Source organism: Podarcis erhardii, assembly GCF_964252035.2.
Source record: "Podarcis erhardii genome assembly, chromosome: 14".
In the NCBI taxonomy this organism is placed as follows: domain Eukaryota; kingdom Metazoa; phylum Chordata; class Lepidosauria; order Squamata; family Lacertidae; genus Podarcis; species Podarcis erhardii.
The window spans coordinates 38110874-38127102 of record NC_138503.1 but is presented as its reverse complement, the minus strand read 5'-3'; the positions used below and the strand labels follow the sequence as shown (position 1 = coordinate 38127102).

General features: G+C 45.2%; 1 protein-coding gene across 2 annotated transcripts in view; it reads right to left on the bottom strand.

The window, feature by feature from the left end:
* The window catches only part of NTN3 (netrin 3), a 117177-nt gene that overhangs the window by 30706 nt on the left and 70242 nt on the right, over positions 1 to 16229 (bottom strand). For both annotated transcript variants that reach the window (XM_081839777.1, XM_081839778.1), the window contains one exon: positions 158 to 307. In XM_081839777.1, the coding sequence (XP_081695903.1) occupies positions 158 to 307 (150 nt within the window). The remainder of the gene's footprint in view (positions 1 to 157; positions 308 to 16229) is intronic.

Sequence of the window (16229 nt, the reverse complement as noted above, 5' to 3'; positions counted from 1 at the left end):
TTGATTGCATTGTTTTATCACCAATGCGTTTGATGCCATGTGTGGGATAGGCATCCAATTGATTAATTTGTCATCATCGTCCGAGCTGCAGAAGCTGTCATTGCCATCAGAGAAGCCCATGACAACAAAGCACAAGATGTTTGGTGGCGGTACTCACTGATGCATGGTGCCACTGGTGACCGACTCTGTTGGTAACCTTTGGCACAGCGGTTGCAGGTCAACCCGGTCACGCCGTCTTTGCACGGGCATTGTCCAGTAGTCTGGTTGCAAGTTTTTCCAGCTGCGCCAACAGGGTGGCAGTCGCAGGCTAAAAAGGTGGGGGAGGAGTGGAGGAGAGCAGAGAGAAAGAGGAGAAAAGGTTAAAAGTTGCAAGTTGCAAACACACAAATACATTTCATAATACGACATGCCAGGGGAAGCAGAACTATGCATGGACAAAATGGCAATTCAAAACACATGTCACAATGAGCAAAAACTCTTCCAGATTCTCCAGACCTAGCTCAAACTGCCGTGGCACAACAGGGCAGTTATATGCTACAGGGCAAGAGTTATGATCCCAGCCCATCAGGGATCTCGCATAACACCACATAGCCGATCATCTGAGGACAGACACAGCCTATTCCAATTGATAACAGGGCTTCCTGAATAAACAATCCTGAATAAGCAATCCCTGAAAAAAATCGCTAAAAGGAGACATATCTTTCAAATTGTTTGCAAAATCATTCCCCCTCCTCACTTTCAGCTCAGTCCTGAACATGAATACAATGCAAGGGCTAAATATCTGTTTGTGGATCAAATGCAAAATACTAAATTATTACCATGGCACTCAATAGACTGCAGTACCAAATGGGAGACAATAGCTTTTTGTAATAAAGGAAGCTGCTCTAATCCTGCAAAATACAGTTAGATTTATTAGCAAGCTCCAACTCTGTCACCCTCTTTCTCCAAAAGCTTTCTCTTTTCTCTCTCTCTCTTTTCCTATATAATTGCACTATCACACATACCGTAATTTGGCTTAATACTCAACTCATCCCCCAAGGAGTTCTGCAAACTTGTGTTTTTGTGACCCAGTTTTAGTCACACACAGTAATTTGCAACATTTGCATTTACCAGAGTTTAATGCTGCATTTTATGGATGCCTTTAATAATGCAGTGTTGAGTATATTAACTTCATAAAGTTTTGTTTCTGTCTTTTCTGAACACAGTTTAATGTGGGAGCTCAGAATTCTTTAAGAAGGATCCTTCGCCCAGGAGTAGCCAACATGGCACTCTCCAGAAGTGGTCAGGCTGGAACTCCCATCATCTCTGACCATGGGCGTAGCTAGGAGTTTTGTTGAGGGGGCAGAACCGACGTGATTGGTCCGTCAGTTAAGTATTACTATTGTTTTACTTGATCTAGGGCAGGGGTAGGCAAGGTTTACCGGCCATGGGCTGGATCACTCCCACAGAGATCGTCCGCGGGCCGGACTGGAGCAGCGCGATGCCGGAAAATCGCGTCTGCGCATGTCCACAGCGCTGGAAATCACTTCTGCGCATGCCCAGATGCCGAAAATCATGCCTGCACAGAAGCGATTTACAGCGTTTGGACATGCACAGACACGATTTCTGGTATCTGCGCATGTGCAGAACCATTTCTGGCGCCACTCGGCGAGTCCCTGCGCTACACCGTGCTGGTTTAGCGCAGCGCACGGGGAACTCACAGAGCGGTTGGCTCGTGGGCCAGTAAAACGGTCTTTGTGGGCTGCATCCGGCCCATGGGCCGCACGTTGCCGACCCTTGATCTAGGGGGAAGCAGCTGCCCTAGCCTCCCCTGGCTATGCCCATTGGCCATGTTTGGCTGGGGCTGGAGGTCAACACCATCTGGAGTGCTTCAAGCTGCAGAAGTCTGCATAGACTAAGCTGAGATAGATGGACAGGTTCATATATTTATGACCAAGGCGGAGCCATAGTATAAGGCTTGGGTTGGGAGAAGGGAGGTTGGCCAAGGAGGAACAAATGGTCCTTCTTGAAAGCTTAGAAGTTCCAGCTTGGGTACTAATCATGCCCTGTGGACATAACCTCTAGTTGTTTATGAGATAGCTGTCCTATTTCAGTCCTTTTGCCTTGGGGGAGGGAGGCAGAGACAACTTTTTAACTTCTAAGCATTCAAGAGCATCAGCAAAACTTGGTAGCAAGCCATAAACAAACTTCACTCAAAGCACCCAAGTCAGACTTAATGGGTAATCCAAACCCGAGTTCTGCCGGGATGAGCAGAGTTTGCAAAAGGCAGATCTCCAGCTGAGCCTGCGCTAAACCAGCTTATGTCACTCATCCCAGTTCATCTGCAGCTGGCTGAACTGAGGCCACAGGAAGTCCCCCCAAAGGAGAACATGGTGAGGTCTGGGGGAGACTGGCCACTATTCTAAACTCCTTGCATCTCAGATAGGTGACCAGCAATCCAGTGAAACTTACACTGGCACTAAGCTATGCTATGCTAACATCATTTCTATTGTCTTCAATGGGTCTTCCGGTCTGCTCAGGCTATTTCTTGTATCTGTTAAACTTCACTGTCGCTTGTGAGTCCCTTGCAGAAGCTGGCCCTTAAGGAATCACCCAACTATAGACCAACACGCAGCTGTTCCTCGGGAATGTAAATCTGCCATAATGTGACAATACAAACCATGGGAAACTCTTCTTCCTTTCTCTTCCCCTTTCAGTTGCAAACCAGCCTTGATGTTTGGGTCCCCCACTCCCCTTCCCTTGCTCGTTTTCAAAAAGCTTGACAAGTCCTGCAGGAGGATTGCATGCAGCCTATCTGTGATATGTTTTCAGTTACACAATTTACATCTGACTCTGCGCTCTTTGAAAGCAGGAGAATAATGGATAATACATGGCAAAGAGTAAACTGATGAATAACAAACAGGAGCAGGCGGTGGGGGGGGGGTTGAGGAGGGGGGAAGAAGAACAGCCACCCTCTGAGTTGAAACACTCAAGGGCACATAGAAGCCTGTTTGTGCAAATGAGGACTTCTGTGGGACTTGCAAGTGGGCTGGAGCAGGAGCCAGCGTGATGGTAACAGCACCAAGGAGCAAGCAGCTTCTCCTTATATGTTGCCACTTTGGGCAGCACTTATAGCAGCCGTGGTTGGTGCCCATCGAGACCTATGGGGTGGAAGGCAGGGAGCCCAACAGTGGGTGGCGCCAGAGCCAATGACAGGGGGAACCAATTAATACTAGACTTGTCACATCCTTTCTCCCTGCTGAGCTCTACAAGGGGCAGCACTGAGACTATGGGATGGGTTGTAGGTCAGGCAGGAAGGTGGGTGGGAGGGCTGGCTGATAGCACACTGGAGTTGGTGGGGCACTGCTGCATTTGCCCAAGTGTATTGGCAAGTCACTGGCAGTTTGATCACATGCAGGTGTGTTGGCACAGCCATGCCTGTTTCACTATCACTGGGAAGTGGGGAGGTTGCTGCCATGGGGCAAGGGTATGCGAAGATGAGGTCTGGCACAAGCACCCAGCAATCCTGGGCATCTGCTTGAGGCATTTTGGGGTATCCCTGGGTCTTTTGTAGTGGGCCTCGGGCCCCATTTGCACCATACACTTAAAGTTGCATTACACCACTTAAAACAGAATGGTTTAACAGGGAACTCTGGAAATCGTAGCTCAGTTAGGAGAATAGGGATCACACCACCCTTAGCAAGCTAGAGTTCCCAGGATTCAATGGGGAAGCCCAAGGCTGTTTAGAGTTGTATGATACTGCTTTAAATATATGGTTTATATAAGGACTCAGATGTCCTGCCTCTTCCTCCACTTTAAAACCCCCCCTATACAGTGGTACCTTGGGTTAAGTACTTAATTCGTTCTGGAAGTCTGTTCTTAACCTGAAACTGTTCTTAACCTGAAGCACCACTTTGGCTCATGGGGCCTCCTGTTGCTGCCGTGCCACCGGAGCACGATTTCTGTTCCCATCCTGAAGCAAAGTTCTTAACCCGAGGTACTATTTCTGGGTTAGCAGAGTCTGTAACCTGAAGCGTATGTAACCTGAAGCGTATGTAACCCGAGGTACCACTGTATTATTTTTAGTTAATATTTATTCACACTCACACTTTGCCCTGCCTGAGCCTCAGCTCCTTGGGTTAAGCTCCTGGAGATCAGACTGTTTGAAACCAGCACTCACAGCTGCCTTCCAGCATTAAGCTCTGGGCACCCAGAAACAGCCAACTTTCCTTTCTGCCACCCCAGGGCTAAGTAAGCTGCATCAGGGGGACAGTCTGTCTCCTACGGAAACTGGAAGGAATTTCCACGCTGCTCTCAGCGGTCTGCCGATCATGAGCAAGTGACAGGGCAGAGTGGAAGGGAAAGTGCGTTAAGGCTCATTAAAGGTAACGAATTGCAACCTTGAGAGAGACAGAGAGGGAGAGGGAGGTAATCCAGAAAGAACTACAGAGTGTAGCTTCCAGTGGGGATTCTTTAAATTTGGAAAAAATGTGTAGTGAAGGAGATCTGGTTTATGTCAGGGGGGGAAAGGGGCTAAATTTATTTACAATGCTTTGCTCATTTTTATTGTCAGAAAAGCAAACAGTGAGGGTGGTTTGCACAACCAAGTTGCTGGGGCCAATTAACCAATCTTGACGGTCCTTGGACCGAAAGGAATCAAGAGCCTTGGCTTCTTCCCGCCATGAAAAATTGCGCATTAAATAAGATTCATGTTAACCATGTAACGGCAGATTAATAAAATGGAGAAATATTATTAAGACCACATTTATTACACTGCAATTGTGGTGGACATTTCTGTCAGCCCTGTAAATATATAATCTGCAGTTTGCAACCACCAGGGGCTCTTAAAGCGGAACGGTCAAAATTAGGTCAAAATGTGATGGAGGGATGTCCTCTGTCTGAGCCATTGATGGATGAACACACAGTGACCACTGGGCTCTGGGAAGGAGAGAGGAGCAGCAGGGGGTGAATGGAAGTGCAGGGTAGCTGTGGCCAAAGCCCAAAGATATGTGGCCATCATGATTTGAGCCTGCTCTACCCAAGAAGTGGAACAAGACGGTAGGAAGACAATGGGGCAGAGTGGACAGTCAGGGAATACCATTTCTGAAAGCTAATGTGAAGGAAATAAGGATTTCAGCTGTTTTGTGTTGGTTCTTTGGTTGTAACATTAGGCTTGTAATTTTTCCCCCTTTAAAGGCTCTAACATACAGGAAAGTCTAATGTGCACAAGAAGGTGAAGTGTTTAAGAAGGCATGTTTTGCTCAGGAAGTTTTGCTCAAAGGTTCATTCTAGAAACCTGGCAGTGAAGGGGAAATAGAAAAGTACCCAATACTGTGCCCTGCTCCTGACTGGTGAAAAAGTTGGAAGAGAGTATGTGAAAATATTGAATATGTTAAGCTAGAAACTAAGATAGGTGGTCAGAAGGTTGCAGAGTGCGAAACCTGACGAATTAGAAAAAGGGCTGAAACACTTAAGAGAGCATTAAAACACACAGTGGTACCTCAGGTTATGTACTTAATTCGTTCCAGAGGTCCTGAAACTGTTCTTAACCTGAAGCACCACTTTAGCTAATGGGGCCTCCCGCTGCCACCGCACCGCTGCTGCGCGATTTCTGTTCTCATCCTGAAGCAAAGTTCTTAACCTGAGATACTATTTCTGGATTAGTGGAGTCTGTAACCTGAAGTGTATGTAACCTGAAGCGTATGTAACCCAAGGTACCGCTGTAGTAGAGATCACAGTTGGGCACTTTAGGAGGAAGGCACCAGAAGAGGACCACGAAGGGACCACGACTCTAAAGTGAGGGATGTAAACTGATAAATATTTGCATGATTAGGGAAGCAGTCTTGAAAAGGTAGAGCTGGATGGGTTTGTCTCTGTTTATTTATTTGTTCTTGTGGGTAACTACTCAAAGGACAAAATTACTTTGTTTCTAAAACAATTTTCTCAAACACTTCCTTACCAAAGCCTTAAGTAAAAGCATATTTTGTTTTGGAAAACTTTGGTCTGGGGCCTTGTTATTTACCCCACATGTAATTGTCATACTACTCTACCCAGTTTGGGGAGTGGGTTGGGTCAGTTAAAGTTCAGGCGGTTAAGGGGCTGCTTAGAGGAGGTGGGCAGAGAAACATAAAGCTATCCCCTTGGAGGTAATGGGTTGGCTTGGCTGGCTTTCTCACCAGACTTTCCTCTTGCAGTGTAGGGTACGGCTCATGATATGTGAGAATTTCTCCTAAGTAGAAAATGGGTGCATTGAAGACAAGGATTCTAGCTAGGGTGGCCACTCAGGAACCATCACTAAAAAAATGCATCATATCGTACAAACATTATTCTAGCCTGTATGCTATAGCATAACAGCCCTTGCGCAGGCAGTTTGAGAACACTGAATCTGAGTCTTTATCTTGGACCTGGATGAGCCATCCCTTCAAACAGAGTACACCTTCAAATAGATGAATGTCATTTGCAAAGTTGGATGCATGTCTGCTCTAATTATAGCCCAGCTTGCCACGCCACTTGCTTCCTGATGCCAGGGATTCAATCCGGTCCTGTATACCTGAAGGAGCGTCTCCACCCCCATCGTTCAGCCTGGACACTGAGATCCAGCCCCGAGGGCCTTCTGGCGGTTCCCTCATTGCGAGAAGTGAGGTTACAGGGAACCAGGCAGAGGGCCTTCTTGGTAGTGGCACCCAACCTGTGGTACGCCCTTCCATCGGATGTCAAGGAAATAAGCAGCTATCCTATTTTTAAAAGACATCTGAAGGCAGCCCTGTTTAGGGAAGTTTTTAATATTTAATGCTGTATTGTTTTTACCACTCAACTGGGAGCCACACCGAGTGGCTGGGGAAACTCAGCCAGATGGGTGGGGTATAAATAATAAATTATTATTATTATTATTATTATTATTATTATTATTATTATTATTATTTTGCACCTTTGGTATGCATAGCAGGTACATGTACTCATTCAACTGTGGTGACATTATGCTAGGTCAGTCTGTCTACCTTGCCCAGTGCTGTCTATTCTGAGTGTTAGCTGTTCTTCAGGTTCACGGACAGAGATCTCTTGCTTCCTTATTCTTTTAAGTGAGCGAAGTTAAGCCAGGGACCTTCTCCTTTGGCCACAAGAGAAGGCGAGGCCAAAGAGAGCAGGATGGGCTCCATCTCTCCCTGCTACTGGGATCCTTGCTATGCCCCAAAATGTGTTCAGGATCCCCCTGGAGAGTGAATAAAATGGCTAGCAGATTCATAGCCCTGAGTCCAGGGTACCGTTACTTTTGGCATCAGTTTTTGCTGGATGAAAGGAGGGAGAGAAGCAGCGAAGCGTGATGAGTGTTCCATCAGCAAGTCTTGGACAAGGGCCTGCTTAAAAGATGGGGGGAAAGTATCATGGTTTCCATCAGTGCAACAGTCAAACATGACTCCAATGCCAAACAAAAACACACATATGCGCACATCCCCCCCCCAAGAGATGTTATCGTTTCCCTAATTTTCACCAGATGGGATCCTGCCAATGCGCCATGTCCCAGCGCAACAGGCCCTCTCCAACTCAGCAAGAAGCAAGCACACAGCACCTAATGGGGAACAGATGCAATGGGCCTTATCAGATCCTAGCCAGGATTGGAAACGGACGTGTTTCTGATGAGGGTATTTGAGGGGCTCAGCTGTGATAACACATGGCAGCGGGTGGCGGAGTCCTCAGATGATGTTGAGCCTTCCCTCAGTCACAACATGCTTTGATGCTGGGAAGCTGTGCCTAACACTTCTCGGAGTGAGCTGGGCTGCTCTCTTCCTCGTAGAGCAGCTTTAACAGGGTCACAAAACACCAAACCAAAAATCCCACCCTTCAGAGGTCCCAGCAGTCAGTCTGCATGATAACACCAACAAGGATGACAAGGTAACCACAAACCATCAGTGGGCCATATCTGTCTGGGGCAGCACCCCAATTCTAGGTGGGGCCACAGCCAGTGATGGGCAGAAGGACCAAAAGTGGTTGGAGACGCCCCTTTCCATCCTTCTGTCACTTCTTCCCCCCACTCTGTTCTACCCCTTTTCACCCTCCTTCTCAGTCTTTCTCCCTGCCCTATGGACTGCTCAGGGAGGTCCTTTCTCTCTCCCTGTCTCCCACTTCTTTAAATATTAATAATTTCCCAAAGGTCTATGGATGAGTTGACATTTCAGGTTGGTTTTATTGCTGGTGGTTTACCAAGTTTATCGCCAATTGTTTCCCCCTGCTGTTTAGTGCTGATCTTATCTGCTTTATCTGATAGTTTTAATTTTAAGACACCCCCCCACACACACATTTTAGCACTGGGTTTCCAAATCACTTTTATTTACTTTAAACAAATATCAGCAATCTGAACATTGAACTATAACAAATATAAACAGTGGGTAGAAACATGAGAAATATTCACCACGTGACTAGACTGCAATAGATCTAGATCTAAATCATAACAATGGCTTAAGGACCGGCAATTTGATACAACGCTTTCTCTTTCCCCCCTCTTACGCTTCAATTCTTATTTAACTCAGGTGGACTTACTTCTGAGTAGAGCTGTATGGGGACTGCACTGTTAACCAGTGTTAGAAACTGATATATGAAAGCTAGGAGCTAAATGGCACCTGAAACCTAGGTTATGGGTGCAACGACAGAATGTCTAGGCACACTTTTTATAACAAGAATATAAAGCTGAAAATGAATGAACTGCAGTTAAAATATTATGTTTATTTTTCACATGGTCTAGTCCTTCCCCTGCCCACTCCCCCTAATATTCTTAAGAAGGTCTCTTCTCCAGTCTTCAGAGAGTAGCTGGAAGTGGGGAGGCAGAAAAAGGTCCTCCTTTTCTTCCACTCTGCAGTTTTAATCTGAAAACTTAGGCGCAGTACTGTGCCTGGAGTTCAAAAACTGCTTGTGCTAATGAAATGCCCTGTCACAAAATGCACCTAGAACCATGGGAGTTTCGGACATTTCTGTTAAGTGCAATAATTATTTGTAATACTTCTGCAATTTACCACCCTTCCCCATCCATAGATGGAACCTTAAAATATGTGTTTGGGAGGAGCAGGGAGAGGTGATCACATTTTAGCGGTTATTTTATCTTGTGAATCACCTTGCTGAGTGGTGGTTTTAAGCAGGTGAGTTAGACTGTTGGTTTAGTTTTATCATTCTGGGAAATGGGGCACGGCCCTACTAACCCCAGTGTGCCACCACTTGCCTTCCTTCCGACTGACAACCAGTCCAGAGGGTGGGTGGAGCTGCCTGCCAGCTTCCTCTTCCTTGGTCTCATTGTTGCCCTTATGGAATTCAGCAGGGAAGATGGTGAGGACAAAACAAGAGTTAGCTGGCTCTGGCTCTCATTGCCTCTAGCGCCACCTACTGTTGGCCTCCCTGTCTTCCACCCTACTAGTCTCAATGTGCACCAGCCTCCACTGGGCCAGGTGAACAGGCAGGCCAATGTGCCAGAACAGGTGTTGGCAAGGGTTCCAGGTTCAGACAGCAGCCCTTGGTATGAACTATAATGCTGTCATGAGTCAACCAGCCCCCTGAAAACCAACTGTATTCAATGCACTGATGTGGGTTCTCTGGAGGAAAAAAAACAAATCAGGAATTTTCCTGGTGCCTTAAAGCTAGCATGTTAATTTTATATGCTATATAAATATCTCAAATATTTTTCCAATCGTCAAAAGTAGTTGAACTTTTTCATTTGGAATTAAAAATTCAATTAAATATAATTAATGTGGTGTAAAATCTTATGTTTCAAAGCTTTACTTGGAAATTACTTTTATTGGAATACTTGTAAATAACTTTTAAGACATGACAATCTAATAGCATGTACTCTCCATACATAGTTTAAGTTTCAAGGGAGAAGGGGCAATGAAAACACACACATACACAGAAATCTCACACACATTTTCTACAGATAGTAGCCTGAAAATAATTAATTACATCTTTGAAACTGCTCAATTTGTCTGATAGTACACTAGGATCCATATATTATGTTACCAATTTGTTTTTGTGAACAAATATATTTTTAGATGTTGAAAAATTTCCATGGAAAAAGCGGGTAGTGGAAAATTCTCTGGAATATTATTTTGTTGCAGGAAATTTTGCAACCCACATCCCTGTACAAAGGCATTTCAAAAAGACAGCAACTTCTGACACTCAAAAGTTTGGCACTTGGATGCTTAGGCAGGAATTCAAGCAAGCTGGTAAAGTATCATCAAAAGGACAGATGTCGAAACATTGCTCTGATGGCGTGGGGGGTGTCAAGCTTTCTCAAGTGCTCAGATCTAACCCTCAGAATGAAAGGTTGAAGGGTGTTTGCTACAAACACTGCCCATTTAATCACACAGCAAATTATGGGATGTGCTAAGAAGTGGCTTCCCAGACTAGGCAAAGCTGCTACACTAACTTTGTGGCAGGTAGGTCCCTGTTGGTTAGTGGGATGAGAAGGTCTGGTTCTGCCAGTGCATTTGCACCGTGCTGACCTGCCTGTTCTCACCCTTCTCCCTCCCAGTAAGGAATGCCAACTCACCTGCTGGAAAGCCGGTGTAGTGGATCTACTGGATTTGCTACAATGCATGTGGTGACGGATGCTGAATCGGGTTCTCTTAAAGAGGAATTAGACAAATTTGTGGGGGGAAAGGCTATTAGTGGCTCCCATTCACAATGGCCATGCGCTACCATCAGAGGCACTGTGTCTCTGAAGGTCAATACAATGGAAATCAAGCAAGCAAATACAATCAGTATTTGCTGCTTTTGTTTTCAGTCCTCAATCAATATATAACTGATTATGTCCCCACTACATTTGCATTGTGTTTCCTTTGCAGTGAAATGAATGGGTTGGAATAAGGTAACGGCAACACAGAATCACAGAATTATAGAGTTGGAAGGGACCCCAAGGGTTATCTAGTGCAACCCCCTATAATATATAATTGGTTACATAAGCTACTTAATTTTGCCTCACAGGAACAGAGGAACAAAGATTGTCAATTTGGCAGAAGACAAACTGCAGCAGAATGGAAACAGGGCTGCATGCACCAGAGAGTGAGTGGAACAGAAAATGATGCCATCTTACATCCCTAGTGGAGACTAGAGGCTAGAGCTCTCCGTGCATGTGGATGATTTAGGCTGGGTAGACAGCTCTGCCTCTGGACATGCCCCTATAACCTTGGATGAGGCCATTAAGTTGCCAGCACAGACCTTAAATCATCACGTTTCATTTGCCAAAGAGCCTGCCCTTGCCCCTCAAAGGGAGGATATTTTTGCTTCTAAGAGCTTAGCTGCTGCTGCTTCCCTGGCTTTCATTGGGTACTGTGCACATTTTATGGCTTTGCTTAAATTATGGGGATTAATATTGAGACGTGCCTTAGTTGGCTTTTCAGTTACAACCGTTCAATTAACCCACCCTGAGCATTTCTCCTGTGTTTTCCATATGCCCTGCTTTTCCATATTATCAAGTTCACTTCATACTTTATCCGTTGGCAGAGGGATCATTAGAGGCATTAGCCTGTCAACTTTAATATGGCCTTTGCCTCCCAGACATCCTTGGGATGCTGTACAAGTGCTCAATGGGATGCTGCCTGCGCTTTGGATGTGTGATTATAGAAAGCTTGTAGAAAAGCACATTTTGGAACTATCTTCAGAGTAGATTGAGCTCCTGGCTCTAGCACAGAAAATGCATTAGAGCTACCATTTGAGAAAGACATTAATGGCATTAAGAACAAATCAAAACACAAGCCCTGGTGCCTTCTTGCCCCTACAAATCCAGTTGCCCCCCTTTATTTGCACATCTATTTACATTTATGTAAATTTGAAAGAGCCTTTGGTTCCTTTAATAGTTGCTCAACATCAAGAAATTTCAGCTAGTATGGCTTCTCTGATCTTCGCCTAACAAACCGAACCTGCAAGGATCAGACAAGGATTAAAATATACTCAGTATCCTGGGAGCCATTTGGTTGATGAGCAGTTTATGCAGATGTATAAAACAGGCAACAATTTTTCTCCCCTTTTACTCCTACAAAACACCATCTGAGGTGAAGCAGGGGATCACCACGACCCCATCTGCAGCAGTAGCGTGGACCATAAGAAGACAATGGACGCAGTCCTCAAATTGCCTTACATAGACCTGGCAAGCATCCTAGTTAGATACTTACCAAGTCAGGGCAGGGATGGGGATGTCCATTTTCTCCAGGTAGTATATAAATTGAATAAATAATAGTAATAATATTGCCACTTTGCTATCTGACTTGAATCTTTCTTATTTGGCCAAGAATGAAAGACCCATTTATGAGACCCACTTTTGATTTAGCCCCATTTGTCACACTTGTGTTTATTTATTAGATTTACATCTCATGTTTCCATCAAGGTGGCTTCACACATGCTTTTCCACCTCCCCTTTTTACCCTTACAACAACTCTGTGAAGTGGGTTGGGCTACAAGACAGTAACTGGTTCAAGGTCACCCAATGAGCTTCATAACTGAGTGGGGATTTGAACCCTGGTCTCCTGGGTCTTGGTCCAACACTCTAACCACTACACCACACTGGCTCCTGACCATTCTGCCTCCACTTGATCTTTATGGTTACACTCTCAGATTGGCCACTAGAATACAGCCAAGCACATACCATTTTACAGTTTACAGGCAAAAGACAGTTTGGGATTAACAGCACGACAAAAAAACAAGGATATGTGTTCTCGCACAATCACACTTGAATGAATTTTTGGATGCTAGTGTGGTTGGTAGAGAGGTTTAATCTTCTAATAATGCATGCTGATGGCGCAGAACTTTGCCACATTGATGATGATTTCATTAGTGGAGTCTGACAAAAGGAGGGAAGTGTAAAAATTATCTAGTGCGCCTGGGAATTTGATTAAAATAGGTGTGACGAATAAGGAACAAATGTCCTTATACTATAAGCAGTATGGTAAAATATGCTCAACTCTTTCAATGCTGTATCGACAGAAGCAGACCAGTTGGTTGTATGTAATTCCTTTCAGTAAAGCCGGTGGTCTAATAGGATATGGGTCTCAAATCCCAAAAGGCTGCCCATTCTTCCTCTTGAGGGATCTCCATTGAGGCTCCTCTGAACCTCCCAAACCTTCTTGCTGGACCAGTGCAGCCTTCTGTGCAGCAAGACTGACAGCACCACCTGCGTGCTGTGTTTACAGATTCCAATCACTTCTTCACCTTCGGGTCTCCATTGAGGCTTCCACAAAATAGCAAGCAGCACCCTCGCCAGCACCCAGGAGCTCATAGAGAGCAATACTGGAGATCCACAGAGAAAAGAGCTAAACAGGGCAGAGGGCACCAACATCTTTCTCTGGCTCTGCAGGCAGGTGATGAGCGGTCGCCCAGGGCTTCAGGATTGGCTTATCCTGGTAGAGAAAGAGTGGCAGCCGAAACACCACTGTCCCGCCTTGGTTTGTGGTTTGGCCATCCATCACAGTCGTATCACCTCTTAATTGAGATGCTTCGTAACTTCCTAATGTTTTGCATTTACATTCTGGGAAGATCTCAAAGGAAGGACTTGCCTCAACAGACGCCTGGCTGCTGCTTCAGCAATAGAGATTAGAGAGTTTGAAACCAGAATATATTTTCATCTGAGGGAGAGAGGGTGTGGGGGGGGGGAGCATCTCTCAGTGCTCTCCTTGCAAAGGAAAGAAGACTGAACGGCTGCCAGAGTCGGGCTGGGGGAGTGAGTGGGTGGGTGGAAATGCGCCCAGTCTCCTTCCCTTTGACTATATTCCTGCACAGACAGCCCTGAAGTCTCCCTGACTGGATTCCTTGACACCGCCACCCCTCCCCACAAACAGCAGCTTGCGTGTGCGTGTGTGGCATAGGATAAAGAGGATCTCTCTTAGGAAGACTCCTAAATCCCGAGCAAAGAACATAAGCTAAGAGACAAGAGCTTCTGTTTCCACTGCGCCTGGCTACAGTGGTGCCAAAAAGATGGGGGTGGGGGTGGGAAGGTAAATAACTGATTCAGAAAATGGCTGGGACCAGAATGTATCTGACTAACCCACATCCAGGAAGAACGCATGAAGAGCTCTGCTGGATAAAGCCCATGAGATATCCAGCCCAGAATCCTATATCTAGTTGCTGTAGCCACTGATAGCCTTATCCTGAAAGGAATCTGTCCAATCCTCTTTCCCCTCCCCCTATTTTTATTGTTTTATTGTGCCACCAATCACTAAAAAAGTGAAGCAAACCAAATCACCCCACCCGCTTTCCAGTAGATGAGATTACAGATTACTGTGAAGTCAGCACTACCAGAACAACACAATTCCAGCCACTTACTCAAATGAATGAACGCATTGCAGCTTAAAAGTACATTAGCCATAAAGGAGGTTCTGTTGATTCCCTTTAGCCGTATACATAATAAAAGGTATACCAATCCACTGCAAATGTGCCCTTTCATTTCAAACTTTTCAGAAACTTAAGTCAATTTGTTAGTCAATTTTTCTACCAAAGCTAATTGCCATATTTTCTTCACTACCTGCTTTGGAAGTGAATTCCATGGTTTAACTACGCGCTGCATGAGGCAATCATGGATGGCCTAAGCCAGGTAGGGGACCTGGGGCCTTCTATATGTTGTTGGACTCCAACTCCCATTATCGCTGACCGTTGGCTGTTCATTGGCTGGGGCTGATGGGTGCTGGAGTCCAGCAACATCTGGAGGGCCACGGGCTTTAAACTGGACTTTAAGAAATATCTCTACATGTTGTTAACTTGCTCCATAATAAAAATACTGGAGCACAATCGTCTCCAGACATTTTGAAGCCTGGGGTGGGGGGGAATCACGTAAGGCAGTATATGAGAACTTCTCTAGCCTCCTGGTAAAAAGTACAGTTAAAAAGAAGACATAGGGCTGTCTCCACCTCATCCCTGTTGCACAGGCAGGATCTATCATTTGCCGGGACATTGTTATATCCGCCTTCTAAAAGCTTAGAAGGCAAAATGTTAAACCGTGCCAAGGGAAAAGACTGCCTATATTTGAGAACAGATAGCCAACATAGATAAGACATCCCATTGCTGGAGTTGAAATGTGGCAGACTCAATAACCGGGGGGAGATGCTTGATAATAACTTTGGCCTGCTCCCAAATTATCAATAGCAGATAAGAAAGAGATAGCTCGTTTGAACTAATTACCCGGTTGTCTCTCCGGAACCTCAGGCAGACTTGGAACCACCAAGTCAGACACCCAGGAAGCCTGGGAGCTACAGTACTAAGGTCTGGATCTGCCAGAAGGCAGAGGACCATTCTCTGTTCGAAGGGCTGTCTGGGTCAAATCTGGTTTAAAGATAAAGAATTCTAAGAAGTGAGAGCTGCAGGTACCTTGAAGCTGCCCATCCATCATGAGTACCTGGACAGCTGACTGAGCAGGAAGACACAGGTGCCTCGTCACATTCATCTTCTCCAATATGGCAGAATGCATTGTATTTCTGTTCAATCATAGCGGTGATTTCTACACATATAAATCAGCACATGTACATTTTATGCAAATCTACACTCACCTTTGTCCTGTTTTAGGGGGAGGCAGGGTTAACATGTCAGTGGCCATCCTAACCAGGTACCACTACTCTGACTTCTGTGTCTCTCAAGTTTACACTTTGCTACCTGCAACCCAATTCCATTCCCTCCCCACTTCCAGGGATCAGGCTGAAATTAGAAGTACCTAATCGGCACTTCCTGAAACAACACACAAACTGGGATGCAGCTATCTTTTAAAAAATGGACACTTTTCTGAATTTTGCACAGAAAAATGTGCATATTAGAGGAAGGTATATAGAAGAATATGTACATTAGAGGAATGCAAATATTAGTGCAAGCAACAGACAAAAATGCATTACATTAGGGAAAGTTCATTGAAAAATATTTGGCAAAATTGCATTAAGCAGTGAGGGCAAATGTACACTAAAATGGTTAGTTTTCACTAGCACACACAAAAAATTCAAACAGACGCAGAAATGGAGTGAACTGGGAAAATGAGAATTTGAGGGAAACCAAAACTGACTGATTTATCCATCCATAGCCACTATTTACCTGCAGGTAAACCAAGTACATAAAAGCAGCAGTGGTTGGCATCCATTAAGACTGGTGGGGCGAAAGGCAGGGAGCCCAACAGTAGGTGGAGCCAGAGACAAAGGCAGGCAAAGACCACTAGTTCTACTTTTCTCTACATTGTGAAGTTGTACAAGGGCAACACGGAGACGGAGAAGAAAGCTAATAGGCAGTGCCATCCCCTAGACTTGTTG